This window comes from Lynx canadensis, chromosome B1 (genome assembly GCF_007474595.2).
Source record: "Lynx canadensis isolate LIC74 chromosome B1, mLynCan4.pri.v2, whole genome shotgun sequence".
Lineage (NCBI taxonomy): Eukaryota > Metazoa > Chordata > Mammalia > Carnivora > Felidae > Lynx > Lynx canadensis.
In genome coordinates, this window is record NC_044306.2 from 146,068,320 (window position 1) to 146,093,823 (window position 25,504).

General features: G+C 39.2%; 1 protein-coding gene across 2 annotated transcripts in view; it reads right to left on the bottom strand.

Annotated features, from left to right (window-relative positions):
- Positions 1 to 25,504, bottom strand: part of MTHFD2L (methylenetetrahydrofolate dehydrogenase (NADP+ dependent) 2 like) — a 139,139-nt gene that overhangs the window by 80,887 nt on the left and 32,748 nt on the right. For both annotated transcript variants that reach the window (XM_030313682.1, XM_030313680.1), the window contains 2 exons: positions 15,184 to 15,336; positions 13,890 to 13,997 (listed from right to left, as the gene is read on the bottom strand). In XM_030313682.1, the coding sequence (XP_030169542.1) occupies positions 13,890 to 13,997; positions 15,184 to 15,336 (261 nt within the window). The remainder of the gene's footprint in view (positions 1 to 13,889; positions 13,998 to 15,183; positions 15,337 to 25,504) is intronic.

Genomic DNA, 25,504 nt, shown 5'->3' on the forward strand with positions numbered 1-25,504 from the left:
TCTCCTAGAATCTGAGAGTTCTGTTAGAACTTAATAATTAACTGCTGGGCAAGATAGGCTTCTTACTATACAAGAGTCCACAGTCAGTCACGAATGGTCTACTGGGAGCTGTCTGAGCAGTTTTCTAGGCTATCATTACACTGTAATTTATGCAAAATTGCAGATTGTAGCGAAGAGTTGCTGGCAACTAACCCAGAGTGCCAATTTGAGGGATAAAAATATTTGCTATTTAAAAAGAAGCTAGAACAAACAGCACAATATGCTTCATAATAGAGTAGCAGTTTTTGCTTAGAACAACTTAAAATGAGGAGTTTCTTTTTGTTGGACATTTTCTAGGTCATTCCCTACCTTCATTTATTCAACGATCAAGAAAGAATCCCAGAGCTATGTGAAGCAATGGAGACACACGATTCCACACTTTCATATGAGAACAGATATGTAAATCAGAATATGAACACAGCGGGGGAAGTTCCACGCTAAAAGGAGTTTATAAGTTTGTAAGTTACATGTTGGCACAGAGCATCTCTCTCTACTCTGGCTGAGAACAGCATAGGGGAATACCGCAAATTCTTAGAGAAGACAGATTTTGATGTGAGTAGGAATCTATTTTGTTTCTGTATGCTTTCTCCATCCTTGCCCATCTGTAAATTATTCTCTATAAGAATGTAAGAAAAGCATGTCATTTAGCCCAGATGGTTAGAAACTTCTTCCTCTCAAGAGCTGAGGTCTACCTTTTTGCAAGATCTACCATGATTCTAGATCTAACTTGGACAGCACCACAGAACAAGTCTCAACTTCCTTTTCCATGAGACAAGTCTTCGAATACTTGCTTGTACCTGCATCCGCAGACGAAGCAAAAATGGCAAGTCCAGTAGGAGCTAGAATCTCACAGGTAAGGTTTGCTTAGTCACTTTCTCTGGATAAGACAAAACGGCATCATTCTCCATGCATTAACTCATACCATGGTCTTTTTTTTTTTAAGTGTTTATTTATTTTTGAGAGAGACAGAGACAGAATGCGAGTGGGGGAGGGGCAGAGAGAGAGAGGGAGACACAGAATCCGAAGCAGGCTCCAGGCTCTGAGCTGTTAGCACAGAGCCTGACGTGGGGCTTGAACTCATGAGCTGTGAGATCATGACCTGAGCTGAAGTCGGACGCTCAACCGACTGAGCCACCCAGGCGCCCCCATGGTCTGGTTTAAAGGAACAATCACTGAGGACATTACAGGCAGGAAAACTCAGCATTCATCACCAGAACAGCACCCAAAGCAAGAAAGAAGCCTGAGTTCTGTTTTTGGACAAAGGTCTCCAGAGGCCTAAAGACTCTGGATTAGAACGTGTGTCTCTTATTCTCTTGTAAACTGCTGTTCCATCTCGTAGCATAAAACACACAAACAAAAACCTCTCTACAGGGAAAATCTCTGTGGAAGCTAAATGGACAGAACCTAAATGTATGTGATCAAAATTTACCACATGTCTATCATTGTTTTACACCTTACGCATGTTATCACACATTTTCATATCATACAGTCTTCACAAAACACTGTGAGGGTATTTTTTATAAGGTAGAAAATAATGCTATTTGCACTTTACAAATGAGGAAACTGAGGACACACACAAAGTCCAATAGTCTGTCCAAGCTCATACAAACCATATAAGGCTCAGAATTCAAACTAGTTTAGCCCAGCTCTAATGCCCCAGCTCTTAATCATGTCACTCTAGAGCCCCCATCTACACTGGGCACAAACAAAAAGCATTGCTGAGTTCACAGATGTAAAAGCAGAGCTGGCCAACTGCTACATTTTCACTTCAGTCAGCAGAGTAGCATTTCTGGACCACTGTCCTGCCTCTTTTAGGAAGCCAGGGAGGGATCTTCGATGACACTCTGCCTTCTGATCCTACCTGGTGTGCACCGGCAGTACTGGTAAGAGACCAGCTAAGGACCGAAAACACACGTGCCTCTATCACAAATTTAATTTTTACCATTTGTAAAATGATCAAGAGGCCCGTTTCCCAGATCTGGAAACAATACTGCATTCTCTTGACTCTTGCATTCATTTACTGTAAGTTTTCTATTTCAACTTGAGCTGCCTTTTCTGGATTAAATCACTTAAATAATTTCGGATATACTTACAAAGCACTCAGATCTAAGCCCTCCTTTTCATGCTTAAAATGGGCCAGGCTTTAAATGTGTTTGTATCTGGTCAAGATCTGCTTGGTCTGATTTGCTGTTGATCGGTCGTTCTGTTACCTTCCAAACACCTTGGGCCACTAGGCAGATGACAACTAAGGAATATGGCTTCACTTTTAATTAGTCAAATGGAAACAAAGGGCAGCCATGGCTGGAGGGCAGTGATAGAGGGTTAGAATGGTATGAACCGAGTAAAAGATGCAGCCCAGGTCAGGTCCTGTAAGGTCTTGCGTATTGTTTCAAGGAATTTGGATTTTATTCTGATGTTATGTGTTTCTGAATGTTGTGGGCACCCATGGGTGATTCAGAACGACCGTGTGAAATATAGACTACGTATGGGAGATAGGACAAGGGTGAATGCAGAGAAACTAGTTTGTAAGTTTAGTAGTGCTCCAAGTGAAAGATATGGCTGTCTCCACTAGGATCTTTTTGGTGGAGGTGATCATGGGTATATTTTATACAGACTGCTAAAGGATAAGACACAAGGTGTGAGAGACAGAGATCAAGGGTGGCCTAAGCAACTAGGTTGCATAACAGTGCCACTTCCTAAAACAGGACAGATATAAGGAGTAAAATTAAGATTGAAGATTTGTATATGGTACATTTGAAATGCCTACTGGTCATCCAAGTGGCTGACATGTCAAGTAGACAGTGGTTACATGGGTCTAGAAACATGGGAAATACTGATGGTATTTAAAGCATTGGGACTAGAAAGGATGACCTAGAAATGGCTCTGGAATGAGACGTGAACCCCGAGTTTATTCCAATGTTTTGAGCAGTTCTCCTCAATCCTGACTACATTAGAATCTCCTATGGAGCTTTCTAAAAAATACTGATACTCTGGTCCAACTCGAAAGATTCTGATTTAATTGTTCTGTGTTGGGCTCAGGCAGCTATATTTTTAAAAGTCCCTAGATATTTCTAGTGGGCAGCTAAGGTTGAGAACCACTGGTTTAGAAATTGGGAAGAACAGAATGACCCATAAAACAGAGAATGAAAAGACGTGTCTAGTGAAATAAAAGATACACATGCCAATGGTGGCTTTATGCTTAAACAATGAAAGAAATAGTCCTATTAGATGTGGCCATTTCCTGAAATTAGAAAGCATGTTATGAATATTACTCAGTTCATTGTATAGTTTCCTGCGTATAAGACCCCTCAGGAGAAATTATTTTTCAGTCTTAATATCAGAAAATGTTTTCTTTATCCTGAGCATGTATTTATTTTTAATCCTAAAGCCATTAATTGGGTAAGTAGTCTCTCTTTTTTTTTTTTTTTTTTCTGCTAAAGAGCTCTCAAGATGAAATCTGTGACCCAATCATAGAAAGTATAGTTTAGGCTCAAATAATAAATTCACCAAACATATATTCAGCACTAGTATACGAAAAGCAGTGTGCTCGGCAGTGGTAGTATATCCATGAGATTTAATGATATGCCTATTTTTAAAATTTTTTAAAAGTGTTTCTTTTTTTTTTTGAGAGGGAGAGAGGGAGAGAGAGAGAGAGAGGAGGGGAGGGGGAGAGAGAGGGGGGAGACACAGAACTAGAAGGAAGCTCCAGGCTTTGAGCTGTCGGTGCAGAACCTGATGTAGAACTTGAACCCAAGGACCGTAAAATCATGACCTGAGCCAAAGTCAGATGCTCAACTGACTGAGCCATCCAGGGACCCCGATATGCCTATTTTTAATAGCTTTATTCTTGGCCCTGTTTTAGTTCTAGGCCTTGCTTCCTCCTTTTCTTAACTATTTCTCATTTGCATTGTGTTTTATACATTGCTGTGACCCACCTTAATACTTTTTAGAATAAGCTAACATGTACTCAACACTTAGAATGTATGAATAGTAAACTCTTTATAGGTATTAGCTCATTAACTCTCCCAAAAACTGTACATACATGTGAGATAAGGGACATGCACGAACATAATGTGCAGTCAGGCAAAATGACCAAAGAGTCAATGCTCATTAACAATAGGTTTTCCTACTCCGGGAGTCAATCTTCATCAATCAAGACTGCAGCTATGGTGTGAACAACATGGCAGTCATAAATGAAGATAAATGGCTTTGAAGCCTTACATTTCTAGGATTACTTTCTTATGAGTAGGGATGAAATGTTTTGAGTCATCTACATGAATCAGTTCCCCAGGTGGCCAAATTTCCCATGGTACCAAATTGCCAAGTCATGATTGATAGTAGCATTTCTGACTGTGAAACAGATTTTAAACTACGCAAAGCTAACTAAGGCAATCCGACCCTTCAATTCCTAGCCAAAATGAGCTGGCCAGCTCAGCCATGAGACAAGGGTGTTAGCATGATCAAAGTATTGCTTTTCCTTTCTAGTTGCTTTGGCTAGAAGGAATGTGTGTGTGTTGGTAGGGGAGGATCTGTTTGTTACAGCTTTATGTAAGTTTTGCATTTATGTTGTGCTCTTCAAGATCAACAGTTGAAAACAAACTCAGGGATCTTACTACAATTGCAGGATTCTGCAAACATGCTTGAAAGAGCATATTCAAACACTAAGTATTCCCAAGGTTTCTGTCTGCATTTGAGAGTGAAAAATGCAGACATGTCAAAGAACAATGTGCTGCTTACTGTCCTTTCTATTCTTCCTCTCTGTGGAAAAAGGCTAGACCTCTGGGGGTATACGAATATAGCAAAAATATAGATATAAATATACATACTTTGTTAGGGAAAAAAAAAACCAACTTCCAGAGTGAAATACTAATATGATTACCTTCTCAAAGATTCACAGTGCTCACTATGTTAAAGGCTATGCTATGCTATATTACTATATTAAAAGTCTCCAAGAAATATCACAGTCAAGTTGGATGTTTGATTTTGTTTAATCCAGATTTCCCAAATTTTATTTGACCAACTAACTCCTCTCCTCTAAGAAAAGAATCAAACCCATTTAAGATTTGCGGTGCATCAGTGTTTCTAAGAATACGTTGTATTAATAGTTGGTATTAAAATTTTCATTACAGAGGTGCCTGGCTGGCTCAGTCCGTTAAGCATCCAACTCTGGATTTTGGCTCAGGTCGTGATCTCATGGTTCATGGGATCAAGTCCCCTGTCAGACTCTGCACTGACAGTGAGGAGTCTGCTTGGGACTCTCTCTCTCTCTCCTCTGCCCCTCCCCGGCTCGTGTGCATGCTCTCTTTTCTCTCTCTCTCTCTCTCAATAAATAAACATTTTAAAAAACGTCTTTCATTACAAATCAAAACCACGATGAGATACACATCACACCTGTCAGAATGGTTAAAATTAATAACACAAGAAACAACAGGGGTTAGAGAGGATGCAGAGAAAGGGGGAACCCTCTTGCATCACTGGTGGACTATAGATTAGTGCAGCCACTCTAGAGAACAGTATGGAAGTTCCTCAAAAACTAAAAATAGAATGCCTTATGATCCAGCAATTGCATTAGGTATTTACCCAAAGAAAACAAAAATACAGATTCAAAGAGATCATGTACCCCAATGTTTACAGCAGCAATATCAACAATAGCCAAACTATGGAAAGATCCAAATATCCACAACTAATGAATGGATAAAGATTTGTATCTATCTATCTATCTATCTATCTATCTATCTATCTATGCAATGAAATATTACTCAGCCATCAAAAAGAATGAATCTTGTCATGTGCAACAACGTGGATGGAGCTAGAATGTATTATGCTAAGCGAAATAGTCAGAGACAAATATCATATGATTTCACTCATTTGTGGAATTTAAGAAACAGAACAGATGGACATATGGAAGGGGTGGGGGGGTAGAGAAAAGAGGGAAACAAACCAACAAGAGACTCAACTTGTCTCTTGGGACAAATAGAGAACAAACTGAGGTTGATGAAAGGAGGTTGGTAGGAGATGGGTACATAGGTGTTGGGTATTAATGAGGGCACTTGTTGTGATGGGCACGGGTGTGTATGTAAGTGATGAATCTGTGAATTCTACTCCTGAAACCAATATTGCACTGTAAATAAAACAGAAACAAACACAAAAGCAAAGACAAACCTTTCATGACACTCTTGGTCTACAAATAAAGTAAATTTATCCATTCATTGTTGAACAAGACTTTCTAGGCAGCCATTGTGTTAGGTGCTGGAGATAAATGGGAAGATACACAGATGTGGTCTTTGCTCTGGTGGGGTCAACAGTCCAGTGAGTGTGGTGAACATTAATCAAATATTGACGCGAAGAAATGCTCATCACAAACTGATACATGATGTGAAGGAAGAGTTCTTCAGATTCTCCACAGTGGGGGGTGTGAAACGGTAGGAGAGGCTATCAGAGAAGCCTGATCAAGAGGCTACATCTCAGTTGAGCTGTATATACGTGAGGAGGAGGGAGCACTCCTATCTGCAAGGCTGAAGGATGATAGGTAAGGGGTTAAATCAGAATAAGGAGGGAGGGAGCAAAGAGAAGCAGTGCTGGAAAGTCCAGAGAGCCTGAAGAAACGTTCACGATGGGAATAGAAGAAGACCTCGGAATAAGAAGAGCAACATATTGTAAGAACAAAAAATTGGAGAACTTCCGAGATATTTCCTGATCAAACAGAATAAAGGCCGACACTCTTTTAAGGATATTTAGTACGTTGTACGAGAACCCTCTTGGCATTGACTTTATTTTTTTTTAATCACCAAAGCATCATTTATATTCATGGTATGAATTATTATTTGAAGAGAATGAGTTTTTCTTCCACATTTAGAAATTTTTAATAATTTCAAGTAGAAGATATATTTGGTTTTGCCTCTCAGGTGGGTTTTTTGGTCTGAAGGGAAGAATCGTAACAGGAGGGTAGACAATAAAAGGGTATCGAATTCACACAATTAGAAATATAATTAGAAATCATTCACTCCTTCCTACAGCCAAATTTTTCATTATAGAAAGCTCTACCTCTCTTTTGCAGCACTTTGCACAATTATAGTGATCAGTCATCATACCTAACTGTTTCATGGTTGTCTTTCTTACCAGATGGTAAGTTCAAGAGGACAGATCAAGAGCTGGTTTAATCGCCTTCTTATTCCCCACGCTTAGTAACAAAGAAACCAGCTCCTCTGTAAGAAGAGGCAGTATCTGTCAGTAGCCTGAGGCAGGGGGAAAGTTGGTCTAAAGAAAATGATACATCCTAAATGTTTTCCCTGGAAAAACACTGTGACCTCTTTCAATTAATGCTGTCAGCAATATCCTCTCTCCCTTCCAGTGACAGGAGATCTCTCTCTTTCCCCTGACTCTTCCCGCTATGATCTGATTCTTGGGGGGGAAGAGCATCTTAAATTATATTTCATATAAACTCCTCTAATTTTATTTTTTTAATTGTTTTTTTTAAATGCTTATTCATTTTTGAGAGAAAGAGTGAGACAGAGTGTAAATGGGGGAGGGGCAGAGAGAGAGGGAGACACAGAATCTGAAGCGGGCTCCAGGCTCTGAGCTGTCGGCACAGAGCCTGATCTGGGGCTTGAACCTAGGAACTGTGAGATCATGACCTGAGCCGAAGTTCGACGCTTAACCAACTGAGTCACCCAGGCACCCCTAAACTCCTGTAATTTTAAAATATGAAGGAATTCAGGTGTGGTAAGCACCTATCCACTTCTCTCTCCTACCTCTTCCTTCCCAATATACAGGGATTTTCTTTTTCAGTAAACAACAATGTTTTATTTTAAATTCCTAGCCTATAATTTTATTGTCTACAATATTAGCACAGTACTTGACACACAGGAAACACTAAATAAACTTTTCTTGGTGGACTGCCCAGTTGCCTTATTATATGCCAAGCCCTGTGCTAAATTTCAGAGCTACAAAAAGCCAGAGACAAATATTTGTCATTAAGAAGTTCATGTTTCCCAGGACACCGGGTGGTTCAGTGCGTTAAGCGTCTGACTCGTGATTTCAATGCAGGTCATGATCTCACAGTTTGTGAGATGGAGCTCCAGGTCGGGCTCCGTGCGGACAATGCAGAGGCTGCTTGGGATCGTCTTTCTCTCTCTCTCTCTCTCTCTGCCCCTCCTCTTCTTGCACGTGCTCTCTCTCTCTCTCTCTCCCTCTCAAAAAAAAAATAATAAATAAACTTCAAACAAAAAAGAAGTTCATGTTTACTATGCGTGTGTAGGAAAGGAGAATAAGTAGACGATCAACATGCAAGAGGAATAGTATTGTGATGGCAGCATATACAACATGCATACAGTCAGAAGATTTGGGCTGCATCTTGTAAGTGGCGGGGGGGCAGGAAAGCAGGTGAGTGGCGGGAAGCAGCGTTCCCTACAGAGGGAACAGGCGATATGAGGGCAAGGAGGCATGGAAGAGAGGGCATGTTTGGGGACCAGCATGTAGTTATCTGGAACTTCAGCATTAGGTGCCAGGAAGACACCGACAGGAGGAGTGGCTTGACAGGCAATGTGGAACAGACCACAAAAGCCTTACGAGTGACTGAACAATCAGGCTTACAGACACTAGAAAAGGGACGCTTTGTTCTGGCAATAAAACAAATGTCTCGTACTCTGAAGTCATGGGGAAAGAGAGAAATGAAAGGGAAAGAGAAAGTTTGGGATGCCACTTTACATTTTAAATAATGTTTAATGTTAGTTGCAAGAGTGTAACTGTCCCAACTGTCCGATATAAGAATACATGATATTTTCCAGGCACGCCTGGGTGGCTCAGTCGGTTAAGCGTGAGTTTGAGCCCCACGTAGGGCTCTGCACTGACAGCTCAGAGCCCAAGCCTACTTTGGATTCTCTGTGTGTGTCTCTCTCTCTGTGCCCCTCCGCTGCTCATGCTCTGTCTCCCTCTGTCTCTCAAATAAATAAACGCTAAAACAAAACAAAACAAAAAAAGAACACATGATATTTTCCAAATACAGTGCTTTCCATATAAGAGCTGGCTGAGTTAAGGAGATATTAAAAATGAAACAGTACTCTCATTATTCAGCTTAGAAAAGGAGACTAGGGGTTACCTGGGTGGCTCAGTGGATGAGGCGTCGACTCCTGATTTCGGCTCAGGTCATGATTTCACAGTTCACAAGACTGAGTCCCACATCAACCTCTGGGCTGACAACGTGGCCTGCTTGGGATCCTCTCTCCACCCCCCCTCTCTCTGCCCCTCACTCTCTCACCCCCTCACACTCACTCTCTCTGTTCTCTCTCTCTCCAAAATAAACAAACTTTTTTAAAAAAGAAGGAAAGGAGACTAGAAGAAGCAGCTTTTTTTCTATGGCTTTCCACTGTGCAAGCACAATGCTGGAATTCAGTCAAGCCTAAACAACACAGAGGCAACACAAGACATAGTATATCTCCAATAGCTTACCATGGGTGTTTCGAACTCAGGGGTAGTGGGACGGGAGGAACAGAGACCGAAATGCCTGCCATTCTCCCTGCCCCAGTTTGACAATGGTTCATTCCACGGAGATAGGGAGCACCTTGCTACTCTGCTGCTGACAAGACTTAGAGTCTCACTCTGTGCGGTGTGATCCTTTGTATGACTCCTGCATTCCTAGGCGTTCCTGTTTGGCTCTTCTCTTTGAAACCCGGGAGTGCCTGGCCCAACCTGGCACTGGACTGAGCTTAATGACGCATACCACTCATAGTATGTCCGGCTGCACCACCTGGAACATCCACTCCTGTATTACCGCCTGAAAGCACTCCTGTAGGTGAGAGATAACGCTCCCAGTCTGGCAAAAATGTTCATTCTCACAACGACAGCCAATCTTCCCAAAGGAAGGGCATTCTCTTGGCAAAAGGTCTTGTGGTTTTCTACTCAGGTAGGAGGCGCCTTGCATGACAATTATACCCGAGGCACGGAAAGTCGCAGCGCAAGGACGACGTGAATTCAAACACTGAACACCAATGCGGAAGCAGTGCTTTGAGAAAACACAGTTTTCTTTTGGAAGAGGAGCCCTAAGGATGCAAACTGTCATCTTCCAGAAACCAGGGAACTAAGTCTTTTCTACCACTGTTCCCCACAGCGTTTCACAGAGAATTGAGAACTAAATGCGTATTGCCTGAATGAAATCAAGAGATCTCTGGGCCCACAGGACTCTAAGCAGGGCTGATTCTTTCGAAATGCTCTTTGAAAAGGTCCCTGCACCAATGCAGGCACTGAAGTGACACCACAACCTTTCAGTTAAAGGAGAAGCATGTGAGCCCATGCTGTGGGCATTTGGGGGGATCTGTTTGGATGAGATGTCCTACATAAGAATTGAAAATATGCAGAAAGAAATTTACCCTAAAAAATGTTGAAATAAAATCCAGTTCTGCATTCTTTTGGCGACAAGTTAATCATCTTAACACCTGGTCACTAGGGTGCTTTGTTATCTTGAAGGAGTTTCTGTTTTAGCAAAACTAAAGAACTCTCTCACTTCCTCACCGTAAAGCTAAAAATCAAGACGCTGGGTTGAGACCAATGGTAATCAGTTTTCATTCTGAAAGAAGGTGAAACGGGGTAGGTTACTACGCACAAAGAAGTTAAAAGAACACGCAGTGACCTACAGGCGGTCGCAATGGCACTTAAGCATCCTTATAAGTAGTGGAGTTCCTGAGAAGAGATTGTCCATTGTCAGTATCTTTATGCCCCTTCAATTAACCATAGGCTTTCCTAAGCAAATGGAATGTTTGCTTAGAGATGCCAAATTTTATTTTGTGCCATTGACTATTTACAATTTAAAGCAACTTGCGTATCATGCACCTCTGTATCTACACCCCCTGTTAGTACCAAGACTATAAGATCCTGAAGGACAGGAACCATCTCTCACCCACTCGCTATAAACAGAGCGGCTCAGATGCCATGTCCTCTGTGATAACATGTCCTCAGCAGAAGGTAATGTCCCTGCAGCATCCTGTTGTGTTGAGCATCAACACTACCCTTTACCCCAAGATTGTAGCGCATTCTCCGTCTAAATATTCCAAGCCATTCTCGTCTAAATATTCCAAGCCCTTGAGGAATTAAAAGAAGTTTTTTCTCACCAAACAGCTGGGATTTATGTTCCACATGATCAAGACTGAAAGCTAGCCAAGAGTAGACACATATTAATCAAGTCAAATTACAGTATGGCCATTTTTCTTCCAGGACAATTATCGTTGGCTTTAAGACACAAATGAATCATTAGGGTTCTGAATCTCTTCTGGCAAAGAAATACAGTGTGAGCTGAATGCTCAACACTGTGAGTGTCATCAGAACAGCTCTATAGATATGAATTTGCCGAGTTAATCCCCCTTCATTATCTCCATTAGCTAACAATGCACTTGTAGTCACCGCACATAATTACTGCTCTAACAGACAGGGACGTTTGAAATATTAACTTTCCCACAGACTCCAAATCTTCAGTAAGCAGCTCTCAACAATTCATTATATTAATCATATATGTCACCATACTCCTATTAAATATGCATGAGATTAAACAACACCCATGTTGCAAACTGCCCAACATCATTTTTAATACAATTTATTACTTTTTGGATACTGTAATTATAACGGCACCTAGGTGCTGCTATGAGAAATGTAAATTTAACTACCTGGCCTGTAAGTAACCGGTATTATAACCAATTCCACTTTTATTCAATTTTTAACATGCATTCAAGTGAGAATATTTTAAAACACAAAGTATAAAATATTTATGAAGTTAGTATGTACTAGGACATACTGATGTCCAATTTAAAATTGCATAAAGAAGGGATAAATTGATTTTCATAGACTTAATTTTATAGACAAATAAGTAATTCAAAATGGAAATTTATCAGGGCGCCTGGGTGGCGCAGTCGGTTAAGCGTCCGACTTCAGCCAGGTCACGATCTCGCGGTCCGTGAGTTCGAGCCCCGCGTCAGGCTCTGGGCTGATGGCTCAGAGCCTGGAGCCTGTTTCCGATTCTGTGTCTCCCTCTCTCTCTGCCCCTCCCCCATTCATGCTCTGTCTCTCTATCCCAAAAATAAATAAAAAAAAAAAAAAATGGAAATTTATCCAGAAAGCAGCATGTAATATATTGATATCTAAGAGAAAAAATGCAATGAACTATATGATTTGGAGTATTATGATGTCATATTTCTAATCAAATACTTTATAGACTTTATAAATTCTATGTTTATACAGATTAGTACAACAAAGACTAGATTTGATTCAAAAACAAAAGGCAAACATAAATCCCACCAGAAAAATACAATAAAATTTCAAATGAAGGTGAAAAATACATTAACCTTGGATCATATTACTCTAAACTCTATAGTTAGTATGGTCACAGATTATTAATTAAGCACATAATGGAAATAATAGTAATAGCCACAGTCCACATGGACCACGCAAGCTCTTACTTAACTTATTGTGTCAGGCAATGTAATTAGAGCTTTCCATTCTTACCTCATCTAAAATTCACAATAACCCATGAAAGAGATATTAATATTATTTGCACTTTACAGATGTGAAAGTGGAGACTTGCATGGATTAAATGTCTCGTCCAAGGATACAGAGCATATGGCAGGAGAGGGATCTGACTCCAAGTACATCCTCTCAAACCCGGTCAGCACCCAGCTCCCAGCTCCCTGCTCCGGATTCACTACTTCTTGAGTGGCCTTGGGCAGGTCACCTGAAGTCTCTAAAGCTCATTCTTTTAGCTGCAAAATGCAAATATTATAATATATGCCAAAATTACTGAGAACGAAATAAGACAGTTTATTAGAAAGTACCATACGAGTCGTGGAAAAACATAACGCTGATTGTTATGTTATTGATGAGATTGGAAAATAAAGTGGTGAAAAGGAAGAAAAAAAACTCCATGTACCGACAGAGACACAAAATTTTCCAACAAAAACGGTATACCTAGGTAAAAACTTCTGGTTGGTTTACCTTGTTTAACATAGAAACAATTGCATAAAGGCCAATATGAATCAATATCTTTATTATACCTAAGAGACAGATGGATAAGCACTAGCAGATTAAGTTACAAGTGAATAGTAACACTAGAATTGTAGGCGTTCACCACAAAAATGATGCTCACACTACTAGATTTGGCCTTTCCAAGAGTTTCTTGAAACCAAGGGTTTTAAACTTACCTGGAGTCATTATCAGGCCCTAATTTACTATGATCCCAATACCCATTTGATTTGTGGCAATATTTAAATGCTTAGGCCCAGGAAGGAAAAGTAATATTCAAAAGTCTCATCAATCATCATTTTAGATAAATGATGCAATATCACTGGGCTTCTTTTTCCATAGGGCATTGTGGCTTAAAAAATTATTTCATATGCCTTATAACAACAAAGATCCTAAAAGAAATCTTTACAAATTTAAGGTCAAGAAAGTGGAATTCACCAAGGTTAACAATGAGAAATAATCTATATATTTGTACATTGAACCCTAAAGATGCAGACTGTGTGTGTGGTGTGTGTGCGCACACGCACACGCGTGAGGCAGCAGAAGGCTATCAGCATGTGGTTATGTATTTAGTGGCTTTCCACTTTTCTTAATGTTTATATTATCAATTATTTAAAGAAAGTATATAAGGCCAAAATAATAGTAGTAATAGGAACAAAGGGGCCATATATGTCTAGCAATTCTTTTATTCACTTTCAAGGTGCTCATGTCACTGGATGAAGAATAAGGGGAGATTTTTATCTGCATAAACCCACAAATATGCCAAATCACATTTTCAAACATCCTTACTTGATGATTTTAAGAATGAAGAAAATTATAAGAGTACACGGAATCCCCAAGGTCCTACCTACCTCCTGGCCGTTCGTGCTCTCCATCAGTGTGTAAAAGCATGGCAATGGGCATCCCTACATTCTTGGATCTTCCAGCTACAACCACATTTTTCCCAAATGTTTCAATCCCTTAAAACAGAGTTTGATTTAAATGAAGAATCAACAACAAGAAGCAAATTAAACATGTGAACAGCCAACTGAAACATTCTTTAAAAACTTCTAATTAAATTTGAATTACTGTGTGGCTTGTCTATAACGCGCCCACATTCATTATTTATAAATATTCTTTTTATGCTTCTCGGATTTGTCACTTCCTCTGTAATTGCCCTCATTAAAAAACTACATTTTCAAGTTGCCATTAAATTACTTTTAAACACAGAGATTCACGTGAAGATTTAGACATGCAAAGACTTACTCTATATTAACTACTAATTATGAAGTAAGCAAAGTACGACAATGGCAAGCTTAACTGGCAATCAGACTGTCAGTGAATCTGGAACAAAATGAGGTGGGAAAAAGCATATTTTTTACAAAGTTCATGCACTTTACCCCATAGAGAGCTGCTGAACTTTCAGGGACCCGGAAAGGATGAAAGACAACCTGCAGATACAATGCACTCTACCTCCTTGGGTATGGTTTCTTCATAAGTACAATGAAGCAGTTGGAATTAAAGTTTTCACAAGTACTAATGTCCTAAGAGGGTGGTTCTAGGATCTGCTTTCTCTTGGAAATTTTCAGGTTAAATAGTAGGTTAGAAAGGAGAAGATGCTGTCAGAAATGGAAGGGACAGCGATAGAGGTGGGGCAATTACAAACATAAGGGCAATTTGGTCTGCTTAACATAGCGGTAAATATCTCTATACACCTCAAGGGCCCAAGAGAGTATCACTGTATTTAGAGCACAAATTCAAATGCAAATGTCTATAGTAAAAATGTAGGGCATTAGAGATGGCTCATATATGTTCATCAAATTTTGTTTCTAAAAGTAAGGACACACAGAATTCATTTTGGAAAGTGTCCACCAAAATACATTAAGTTTACAATTTAAAAGCAGGGAGACAAACCTACTAGTTGAAAAATTCATGCCCAAAAGGGGCAACAACAGTTACCTACAACCTGGCACTATCTCTCATTTTATTTATTTTAGATTTTTTTTTTTTTTTTACTTTTGTCACTTTATAAGTTTCTGTACACCGAAGTTTTATAGCTGATCATTTTCTTTTACTCAGTAGGATGGAGATGTTTCCAGCAAGGCAATGTACATGTGTTCAGTTTGGCATTTAGCACCCCCATCCTGTAGACCACAAATTACCAACCTGTTCTTTTGATTATTTCCCAAACAGCACTGGCAGTGGCAGGTATGAGAGAATTCTGGTCAAGGCACAGTCTTCCAATATTGATAATATGAAATCCATCTACATCTTTTTCAGGGGCAATTCCATTGCATACTGTTCGCTCATCCACGTGGTCTGAAAAGCAAATAAAAGCAGTCTTAATTTTAAAATGGTCAGTTATTTGGAGGTCTGGAAAATGAAATCTGAAGACCTATATTATGATTCAGTATCAGGAAAGGTGTAAAATTCTTACTCGATTCCTTTTTCTTTCCACCAAAACAGTAAGCCAAAATGCTTTTGACTGGTGGTTATAATTAACCAATCATAAGAGTGTATGCGATTACAGGGCCAGAAGTGGCTGGCCTGGTGAAGGGGAAAAAACTGGTATTTCACAAGTTTTATTTTAAAACAATACCAATGAGATCTGGAAACAGGCCCTAAGTCTTTGCCTCAATAAGTTTACCTACGTATGGTTTAAATCTATGTTTTCCCCATATAAGACACTTATACAATAGGCCTCTATTAAATATTTCTAGCATTACAGATTAAAAGGACTTGTTGGTGCTAAAATAATCATAACATCATGAATGCCTAACATCCTCCCAAATGACATAATAAAAAACAAATCACACACACACACACACACACACACACACACACACCTCCTTTCTCTAAAGAACTAGCACACTGATATCCAAAATACCATTTTAGTTTTCCATTTGCAAGGAAAATAACATAGTAAGAGTAATAAACCAAGCAAAAGAGATAGGAGATGGCAATCATCATCTCATTTTGAAAAGTAAGTAGTAAAAGTAAATATTAATATCAGGGGCTCCTGGGTAGCTCAGTCAGTTAAGAATCTGACGTCAGCTCAGGTCATGATCTCACAGCTCTTGGGTTCAAGCCCCGCATAGGGCTCTGTGCTGACAACTCACTGCCTAGAGCCTGCTTTGGATTCTGTGTCTCCATTTTTTTTCTGCCACTTCCTCTCTCTCTGTATCCCTCTCTGTCTCTCAAAAATAAATAAACATTAAAACATTATTTAAAAAAATTAAAATCAGAAGGGACCCCACATCCCTTCTAATCAAGACATTTGATAACCCTAACGTATCCCAAGGAATGCACTGTTTCTTCTAGGCCTCCAAATACAACACTATTCCTAAGTTAACTAATACATGCCTAAACATATGTAGAAAAGCATCAGGTATTTTACAACCAATACTTTCTTTCCTTATAGGAGTAAGGGAAATAGATTTCATGTTTTTGACTGACTGCTACTTAAAGTCCCCTAAAGTTTCTCCCTTGGAGCCATGACTTGAAGAAACGATCATGAGATTCAATAGCATCAATTTTTTCACAATGGTTGTAAAACATTTTTGACCCATAGAATATGTGCAAAACACTAGCCACTTAAAATCCTACCCAAATGAATAGGAAAACTGGTATTATTCACTCTGTGTTTCACCTCTATTTACAATCATGAGGTAATTAAATCATACCACGAAAAAAAAAAAGTCCTCAAATTATAACCATAACATTACAATAGAACAGCTCAGGGACTGCCTTGAGAGACTGGTCTATAGAACCACAACACTGTGTGTTGGGTTGTATGTATGTGTGTCCATATATGTGTATGGGTTTATATGTATTTAGCATTTAATTGCCTTTGGACAATGAACAGGAAAAAAAAAAGAACAAATTATTGGTTTACTTTCCATCCAAGGATTTTTACATGTCTATTTAAAAATACCTCCTTCCACTGACTCAATGCCTGTTGGCTAAGTGTAAGCTCATTAGCATAGTAAATAATCCCTTCCTCGACCTGGTTATATCTTCTTCCTAAAGCCTCCTCTCCAAGCACTCCATCTCTTTCCCAACCACCATTATGACTTCTTTCTCTAGTCACACTAAGCAGTGTCCCATTCCCAAGCCCTTAACATTAACTTTTGCATTTTTGTGCTATTGTTCGTAAAATGCATGATGACCTTTCCATAACTAATTCCTTCCTCCCTGTTCTTTCCCACCCTAGTCATTCCTAACAACACATTGATCGATTGCCACCTGTTCCTTCATCACAAATTGAAATGACACATTTTCCTCCTCTGCTCTCCTACAAAGCTGCTATAAAAAGTACTTACTACATGGGCGCCTGGGTGGCTTGGTCAGTTAAGTGCCCCACTCCTGATTTTGGCTCGGGTAATGATCTCGTGGTTCATGAGACAGAGCCCCAAACACATCAGGCTCTGCACTGACAGTGAGAAGCCTGCTTGGGATTCTCTCCCTCCCTTTCTCTCGGCCCCTCCCCTGCTTACAAGTGCTGTCTCTCTCAAATGAAAGAAATAGACTTAAAAGAAAAAGTACTTAGCACATTATTTCAGTTAGTTGATAACATTAGTTATTAATTATCTCTCTGGCTTATGAGTGTGAGCCTTAAAGGGCACAGACCTTGTCTTATTAAACCAATTCACCCATAGCTTTCTCCACTCAGTTGATGGCAATTCCATCCTTCTGAACTGCTTGCCAAAAAAGTCTGGAGTCATTTTGACTCACACTCAACATCCACTCCATTGGAAAATCTGTTGAATATTCCTTTATAATGTATCTAGCACCTCATTAGTCTCGCCGTGTCCACTGATACTAGTCTGGTTTGAGTGGCCGTTAATTCGCCTGTGAATTCTTATGACAGCGTCCCGATTAATTCCCTGCTTCTACATTTGCATCCATACAATCTATTCACAGAATAGCAACATGATTACACTTCTGAAATGCACATCGTATCACAGGAGTCTTCTTTCCAAGACCCCGCATGATGTGTACTGCTCCAAAACTCTAGTTGTCTGTCTGATCTTATACTGGTTACTCTTCCCTTGTCTTATTCTTTTGGTGTCACTCTGCATTTCTTGCTATTCTCCAAATATATCAGGCATTTCCCACATTGGTTATAGTTCTTCTGTCTGCCTAGAGGCTTCAAAACTCACTTTGGCCAAAACCCTCCCTTCTTTCAAATCTTTCCATAAATTCTATGTTATATGTAAGGACTATTCTGACCACATTATTTAAAGAAGGCTCCGCTTCTGAGGATGGTGAAGTTGTTTATCTTGGACCAAACTTCTCACAGACAATAACTGTAAACACTGGAAAACACATGTAAAAAAACAATGATCTATAGTTGTAATGTACACCATCATGCACTGTACCTTGCTGGTGTAATATACAGCATGATCACCATAGTTAATAATATTGTATTTCATATTTGAAAGTTGCCAAGAGAATAGATCTTGCAAGTTCTCATGACACGAAAAAATATTTTGTAACTACGTATGGTGACAGACGTTAACCAGACTTACTGTGGTGATCATTTTGCAATACGTACACATATGGAAGCATTGTGTTATATACCTGAAACTCATAGAATGTTACATACCAATGATACCTCAATAAAACTTTTTTAAACAACTACTATTTAAAATGAGCCATCTGGAAAACCCTGGAGAGTCACTAGAAGCAGGCAGATTTGGAGGAGAGTGGGCCTCTTCAGAGGGCCCTCTTCAGAGAAAGGGACGCCACTCAAAGAATTCAAAGGACAGCTAGAATTTGGATAATAATCTGCAGTCTTGCCTGCTTAAGGAATCAAAGCACAAAGTTTGTGGCTACCAGAGCAGCTTAAAATTGAAGGGATATAACCAGAAGAGGAGAAAGCCACAGAGCGGAGACTCAAAATATTATCTATAAATTCTGCTCAAATCTCTGACTCCTGAACAATAAAAACAGGAGGAAAAACTCCAAGAAGCCCATCCAAGGCTAAGAGAACTAAACACAAATTGCAGATGTGGTTCAGCAAAGGCAAAACAAAAAGCTTAAAGTCCTCAGTGTGATAGGCATTTATAAAAACACAAAACCTTACAGCAAATATTATACTTAATAATGAAATATTGGATCCCTCCCCTCCCCAAGACAAGAACACAAGGGTGTCCACTCCCACCACTTCTTTCCAGTGTTTTATAGGAGATCCTGGCAAGTGTAATAATATAAGGAAAAGAAAAAAGAGGCCTAAGATTAGAAAAGAAGAATTAAAATGCTCTAGTCACAGATGGCACGGTTATCTATGTAGAATATCTTAAAGAATTTACAATACAACAAAACACGAGAACTAATAAAGTGGATTTAGCAAGGCCAGAGAGTGCAAAGTCAAAATTGATACCAAAAATCAATGGTATTTCTGTATACAAGCAGCAACTATTTGAACATGAAATTTCAAAAATACTGCTTACAGTAGTTTACAAATCATACCCTACTTAGGAGTAAATTTTTAAAATTTGAGGGTGACACCTATCATGAGAACTATAAAACACTGTTGACAGATGACCCAAATAAACGGAAGGTATGTTGTGTTCACGGACTGGAAAACTCACTAGTGTTAAGATGTCAGTTCTTCCAAATTGATCCGTACGTCCCATGTAATCTCAATCATAACTCTATGAGAACTTGTGGTAAAGGCTGACTGCTGCTTGAATCCATATGACTATGCACAGGAATATCCGAAGGAATTGAAAGTGAATGAAGTTAGGGGACTTACGATCCCTGACTTCAAGACTTGCTACAAAGCTACAGTGGTCAGGACAGTGCGGCACTGGTGTAGGGACAGACAAATACATCAACGGAACAGAATAAAGAGCCCAGGTTCAGATTCACATTTATATAGTCATATGATATTTTACAAAGATGCCAAAGCAATTCAATGGGGAAAGTAAAAACTTTTCAATAAAAGCTACTTGAACAACTTGTTAGCTGTATGAGGGGAAAAAGTGAACCACAATCCCTACTTCATACCATACAGAAAAATGAATTACAAATGGATTATAAATCTAAACATAGAAGCCAAAACCGAATAGTTTCCGGGTGAAAACTTTAATTTGTGTGCCAGGTACAGGCAAAGTTTTTCTTAGAATACAAAAGCATAAAGTACAAAAGAAAAAAAAACTGATCCATTAGGCTTCAGAAAAATTAAAATGTTATGCCTCTTAAAACACAACATTAACAAAATAAATACCAAGCCAAAGGCTGGGGGAAAATATCTGCAAAATACATACCTGACAAAGAACTCGTATCCAGGTACAGAAAGAACTCTCAAAACTAAATCATGAAAAGATAAATAACTCAGTTTTTAAAAATGAGCGAAATATATAAACAGGCATTTTACAAAGGAAGGTATTCACATGGGCAATATGCACGTGAAAAACCCAGACCAGTGGATCCCAGAGGGTGAAGATGAAGGTAAGGACAGGGTTGACTGGGAAGGAATCAGAGAAAACTCTCTCCAGTGATAAAAAAACATTCTACATTCTGATAGGGGTTTAAGTGACAAGAGAATTCCCATTTTTTTTTTAACTTACAAAATAGTACACTTATGATGTGTGTGCTTCAAGGCATATAAATTTCACATAAAAACAAATATTGATCTGCAGTGAATATATGCACCCTGAAGTTTTAGGGATACGTGTGTGTTCCTACCTGTAAATGTTTCAAAAACAAGATGGAGTGATGAATGAATAAATGGATAGTCATGTGACAAAGCAAAATAGCAACATGTTAATGGTTACGGAATCTAGGTTGGGACCATCTGGGTGTGCATGTGCCATTCTTTCAACTCTTCCGTATGTTTGAAAAACTTTTCATAATAAAATGTTGAAACAACAAACATCCAACCTGTCCCCCAACATCTTGATCCTCTTTACCATGCTCTACTTTTTTTTTCCTCATAGCACATTAACTTCTAATAAATATGGATGCATATTTATTATGTTTACTTTTTATTATCTGTTTCTCCTGCTACTCCACAAGGACAGAAAGTTTTGTCTTTCTTTTTTTTTTTTCTACTGTATTCCTAGCACAAAGAACAGTATCCGGAAGAGGAGGGACTCAATACTTGTTGAATCCATGACTATTAGCCCTGAATTACAGATGAAGAGACTAAACCAAACCAGTGGATAACTAGGAACAATTAGAACATGCTACCATAAGGATTCTTCTGCAACCTCTGACATCCATCCTTTAAAAATATAATGAGGGGTGCCTGGGTAGCTCAGTCTGACTCTTGATCTCGGCTCAGGTCATGATCTCACGGTTTGTGAGTCTGAGCCCTGCGTTGGGCTCTGCGCTGACAGCCTGCTTGGGATTCTCTCTCCCTCTCTCTCTGCCCTTCCCCCACTTGCACGTCTCTGTCTCTCTCAAAATAAATAAACATTATATATATATATATATATATATATATATAATGAAAAAACAATTAAAATCTAAAATCTTTATTTGTCAGTATCTTTACATCTACGTTGTTATGTATCTGGCATTTTATATCTTCAAATATAAATTTGAAGTCAAAGATTCATGTTTGTTTTTCGTTGATGTTTTCCTTTTAGGACTCGAAAAATTAGAAATTTCAGGCAAAGCTTTATGCTCATAGGTTCAAGTCCACACTCTGAACATAAATATAAGGCCCTTGAAAATTCACTCATTTATTCATTCAGTAAAATTTACTGTGCATCCACCATGTGCCTGGTACTGTTCTGAAGATTCATGAGACACAGTGAACCAAAGAGACACAATTCTTACCCTCTGGAGCCTTCTTTCTAATGGAATAAATGTCTGCCTAATCAAATTATTTGGCTATAGTCTCTTAAGGAGTTAATTATTTTGTAGGAGTAAATAAGAGAGATACTTTTGGAAGCGGTGTTTCCTGTTCTCAAGCCAATAAGTAATATTTAAATTACACCCTTTGGGTTCCACATCAAGGTTTCGAGACAGAAAATACTTATCAGGTGCTTACCACTTACTTGCCCAACATCATTTAAGAGTTGTTTCATCACTGAGGAGTGAGGGGACAAAAAAGGAATGGGAAGTGAGTCTAATCTCGCTGTGCTACTCCACCCCCAAATTTGGGAATTAGTAGAGCTTGGAGGTGGAGTAGGAGGTGTTGTCGAGGCCAGAAAGGGGTGGATCTGGCCCTCCACCCTTCCTTAGCCTCTTTCTCCTATAGCCACAGAAACTGCACAGGACATTGCTGGGAAGGCTTACTTCACCGGCTGTGAACAAAAATGTAATGGAGTGGGAACCTACAAATAACACAAAAGTTGCTACCTTTGCCCCTCATAATTCTCTTGAGTGACCTGAAGAGTACATGCAGATCCAAACGTTGCCTTACTCTTCACTAGTGGTATTGAAGACACCCTGGTTTATTAAGCCCTCGGCTTCCTAGGCGCTAGACACAGCGACTTCTGTCTAATATGCCATACTGCCCTCAAAGCGGTGTATATTCCACGGAGGAAGACACTCGGATGAGCAAGCAGGTCTATTCTAATGAGCTTCTCTTACACACAAGGGAAAAGAAGAGATGTGTTTTGGGGCCCTTGCCTGCCAACTTCTCAAGGACAGTTCGTCTCCACTGTTTCCTAACTACCTCTTACCCCTGGTGCCCGGCACTGAGTTATGTGCAGATTGGAGAAATGCTGTTTGAACTGGTAAATGAATGAAAAGGGTCAGAGAGCAATCATAGAAGCAGATCTTTTCAAAGGTTTTGACAAAGAAATATTCAGATGTTTCAAAGGGTCTTTTGATTTTGGTAAATTCTTTACCAGTGCTGAATGCGCTCAAAAATAGATGAGGACATCAGGGTAAAGGAAAAAGAAAAAGGTGAAAAGTACAAGAAGTAATTACTCTTGTTCCAAGAAATTCTGGATTTTGAAGATACTCTGGGTGTCTTCAAGTTACATCATATAACCTACTTATGACAGCAATTGCTCAAAAAGAGGGAATTCTATAGATCTCAGGGACCTCCGGACGGTTTCCACCTGGGAATGAATAGGAAAAGACATACATGGCTACAGGGATCAACCCATCCTACTAATATGTAAATCATATCAAAGTAATTTACTCAGCTTGCAGTATAAACCATTAGCCTTTTTAAAAATCACTGCTTGCTCAATGCTGCCACCATTTGGTTAACATACTCCACTTGTAGGACAATTATCTTCCACTGTGTTCACCTTGCACATAAGTTTGTTGATAAAATGTTACCTATAAGAAAAATATTTTACGTAAGTGATGAACCACTAAATTCTACTCCTGAAACTAATATTTCACTATACGTTAACTGGGATTTAAATAACAACTTGAAACAACGAAAAAAAAAATTTTTAAGTGTGGGGAATTTAAAATTTAAATTTTAAATTTAAATCAGAAATCAATATTGTTTGAAATCTCTCTTTTTTCCATATGAATAAACTTCAAATGCACAAATTGGTTACACCATAATTCATGGCTTGTGACACAATCTCAATATTGATCCAAGCATGGTCCAACTTTAAAAATTGTTTTTCATAATAAGCGAGGCATATGCAAATCCACTACCCAAAACAAAAATTATGGCCTTGATAATAACCTATATTTAAGCACACAGTACATCTATTAACCCATCCCTTTTCCTGCTCCGACCTAATGGAAACTTCACCCCGTGTGCTGGGCTTATCATTCCCTTGACTTCCTTTCCTTGACAGTTTTATTGCATTTATTTGTATTCCCAATAGATTTGTTTTTCTAAACAGAGCTTTAAGAATACTTGAATATAAGAGACCTCACATATTTAAGGTATATAATTTGATAAGCTTTGACATATGTATACGCCTATGAAACCATCACCACAATCAATGAACACATTCGCTACCCTGAAATTTCCTCATGACCCTTCCCTCCCTCTTTTTCCTCTCCCCTCACCTCCAACCACCAGTAACCATTTGCTATGGGCTGAACTGTGCTGCCCCAAATTTATATATTGAAACCCCAAACCCTATTGTAATAGTATTTAGAGATGGGGCCTTTGGGAAGTAATTAGGTTTAGATGAGGTCATCTAAAGGTTTAGACGAGGTCATCATCAGGATAAGGTCCTCATGATGGAATGGGTGGCCTTATGAAAAGAGATACCAGAGGCAGTTTGCTCTCTCTCTCTCTCCACTGTGTGAGGATACAAGGGGGGAAAAGTGGCTGTCTGAAAGCCAAGAAGAGAGCTCTCACCAAATCCAACCATGCTGGCTGGCACTCTGATCTCAGATTTTCAGCCACTAGAATTGTAAGAAAATAAAGCTTCCATGAACATGCATATACAAGTCTTTATTTTAATATGTATTTCCTTTTCGTTTAGGTAAACATGTAGACATAGAGTGGCCGCACCATATAATAGATACATTTAAGACACTGCCAAACTATTTTCAGAGTGAACCATTTTGCATTCCCACCAGCAACACATCCTCACCAATATCTGGTGTGGTCAGCAGGCTTTCTAATTTCAGCCACTTTAGCAGGTGTGTAATAGAATCTTCTTACAGTTTTCATTTGAACTTCCCTAATAACCACTTATGCTGAGTATCTGCTCATGTGCTTATTTCTTCTGTGGTGAAGTGTCCATTCAGATCTTTTGACCATTTTTGGTATTTATCCTACTTGAAGTTCTCGACAGTTTGGTGTCGGTCACTAATTTTGGAAAGTTTCAGCCATTATTTCTCCTGCCCTGTTTCTCCCTCTTCTTGGAATTCCAGTTGTGACTGTGATGTACCTTTTGAAAATGTCTTATGGTTCTTGGATGTTCCGGAGGGTTTCCCCACACCCCCTTCTTGTTTATTTCTTTGCATTTCAATTTAAGAAGCTTCTCCTGGCATATTATCAAGTTTACTGATTCTTTTCTTGGCATGTCCAGTCTACAACTGAGCCCATCAAAGCATTCTTTATGTCTGTTAGAGTAGTTTCGACTTCTAGCATTTCTTTTTGATCATTTCTTAGAGATTCCATTTCTCTGCTTTCATTGCCCATCTGTTCTTGCATGTTAGCTACTTTTTCTACTAGAGCCCTTAGTATATTAATCACAGTTATTTTAAATTCCCTGTCTAGCAATTCTGAAATCTTTGCCATAGGTGAGTCTTGTTCTGATGCTTGTTTTGTCTCCTCAGACTGTTTTCCTTTGCCTTTTGGCATGCCTTGTGATTATTTTGTTGAAAGCCACACCCAGGACTAGGGGCCCAGGAGTTTCTCATTCTTATTACACCTTCTGCCTCCAAAAATTCATCCAAATTCCATTTAAAAGTTCCTATCAGTTTACAGCTCCAATAGCTTCTATTCAGTGTGAGTAGATCCTGGTTGTGAGTCTCTGAATTTGCCTCTCTCCAGATTTTGGGATGCTGGTTTGCCCTACAAACCTCAGTTCTCTGATGAGTCAAGAAGAGGACTGATCTTCAATTTGTTCAGTTTTTTCTTGTAAGG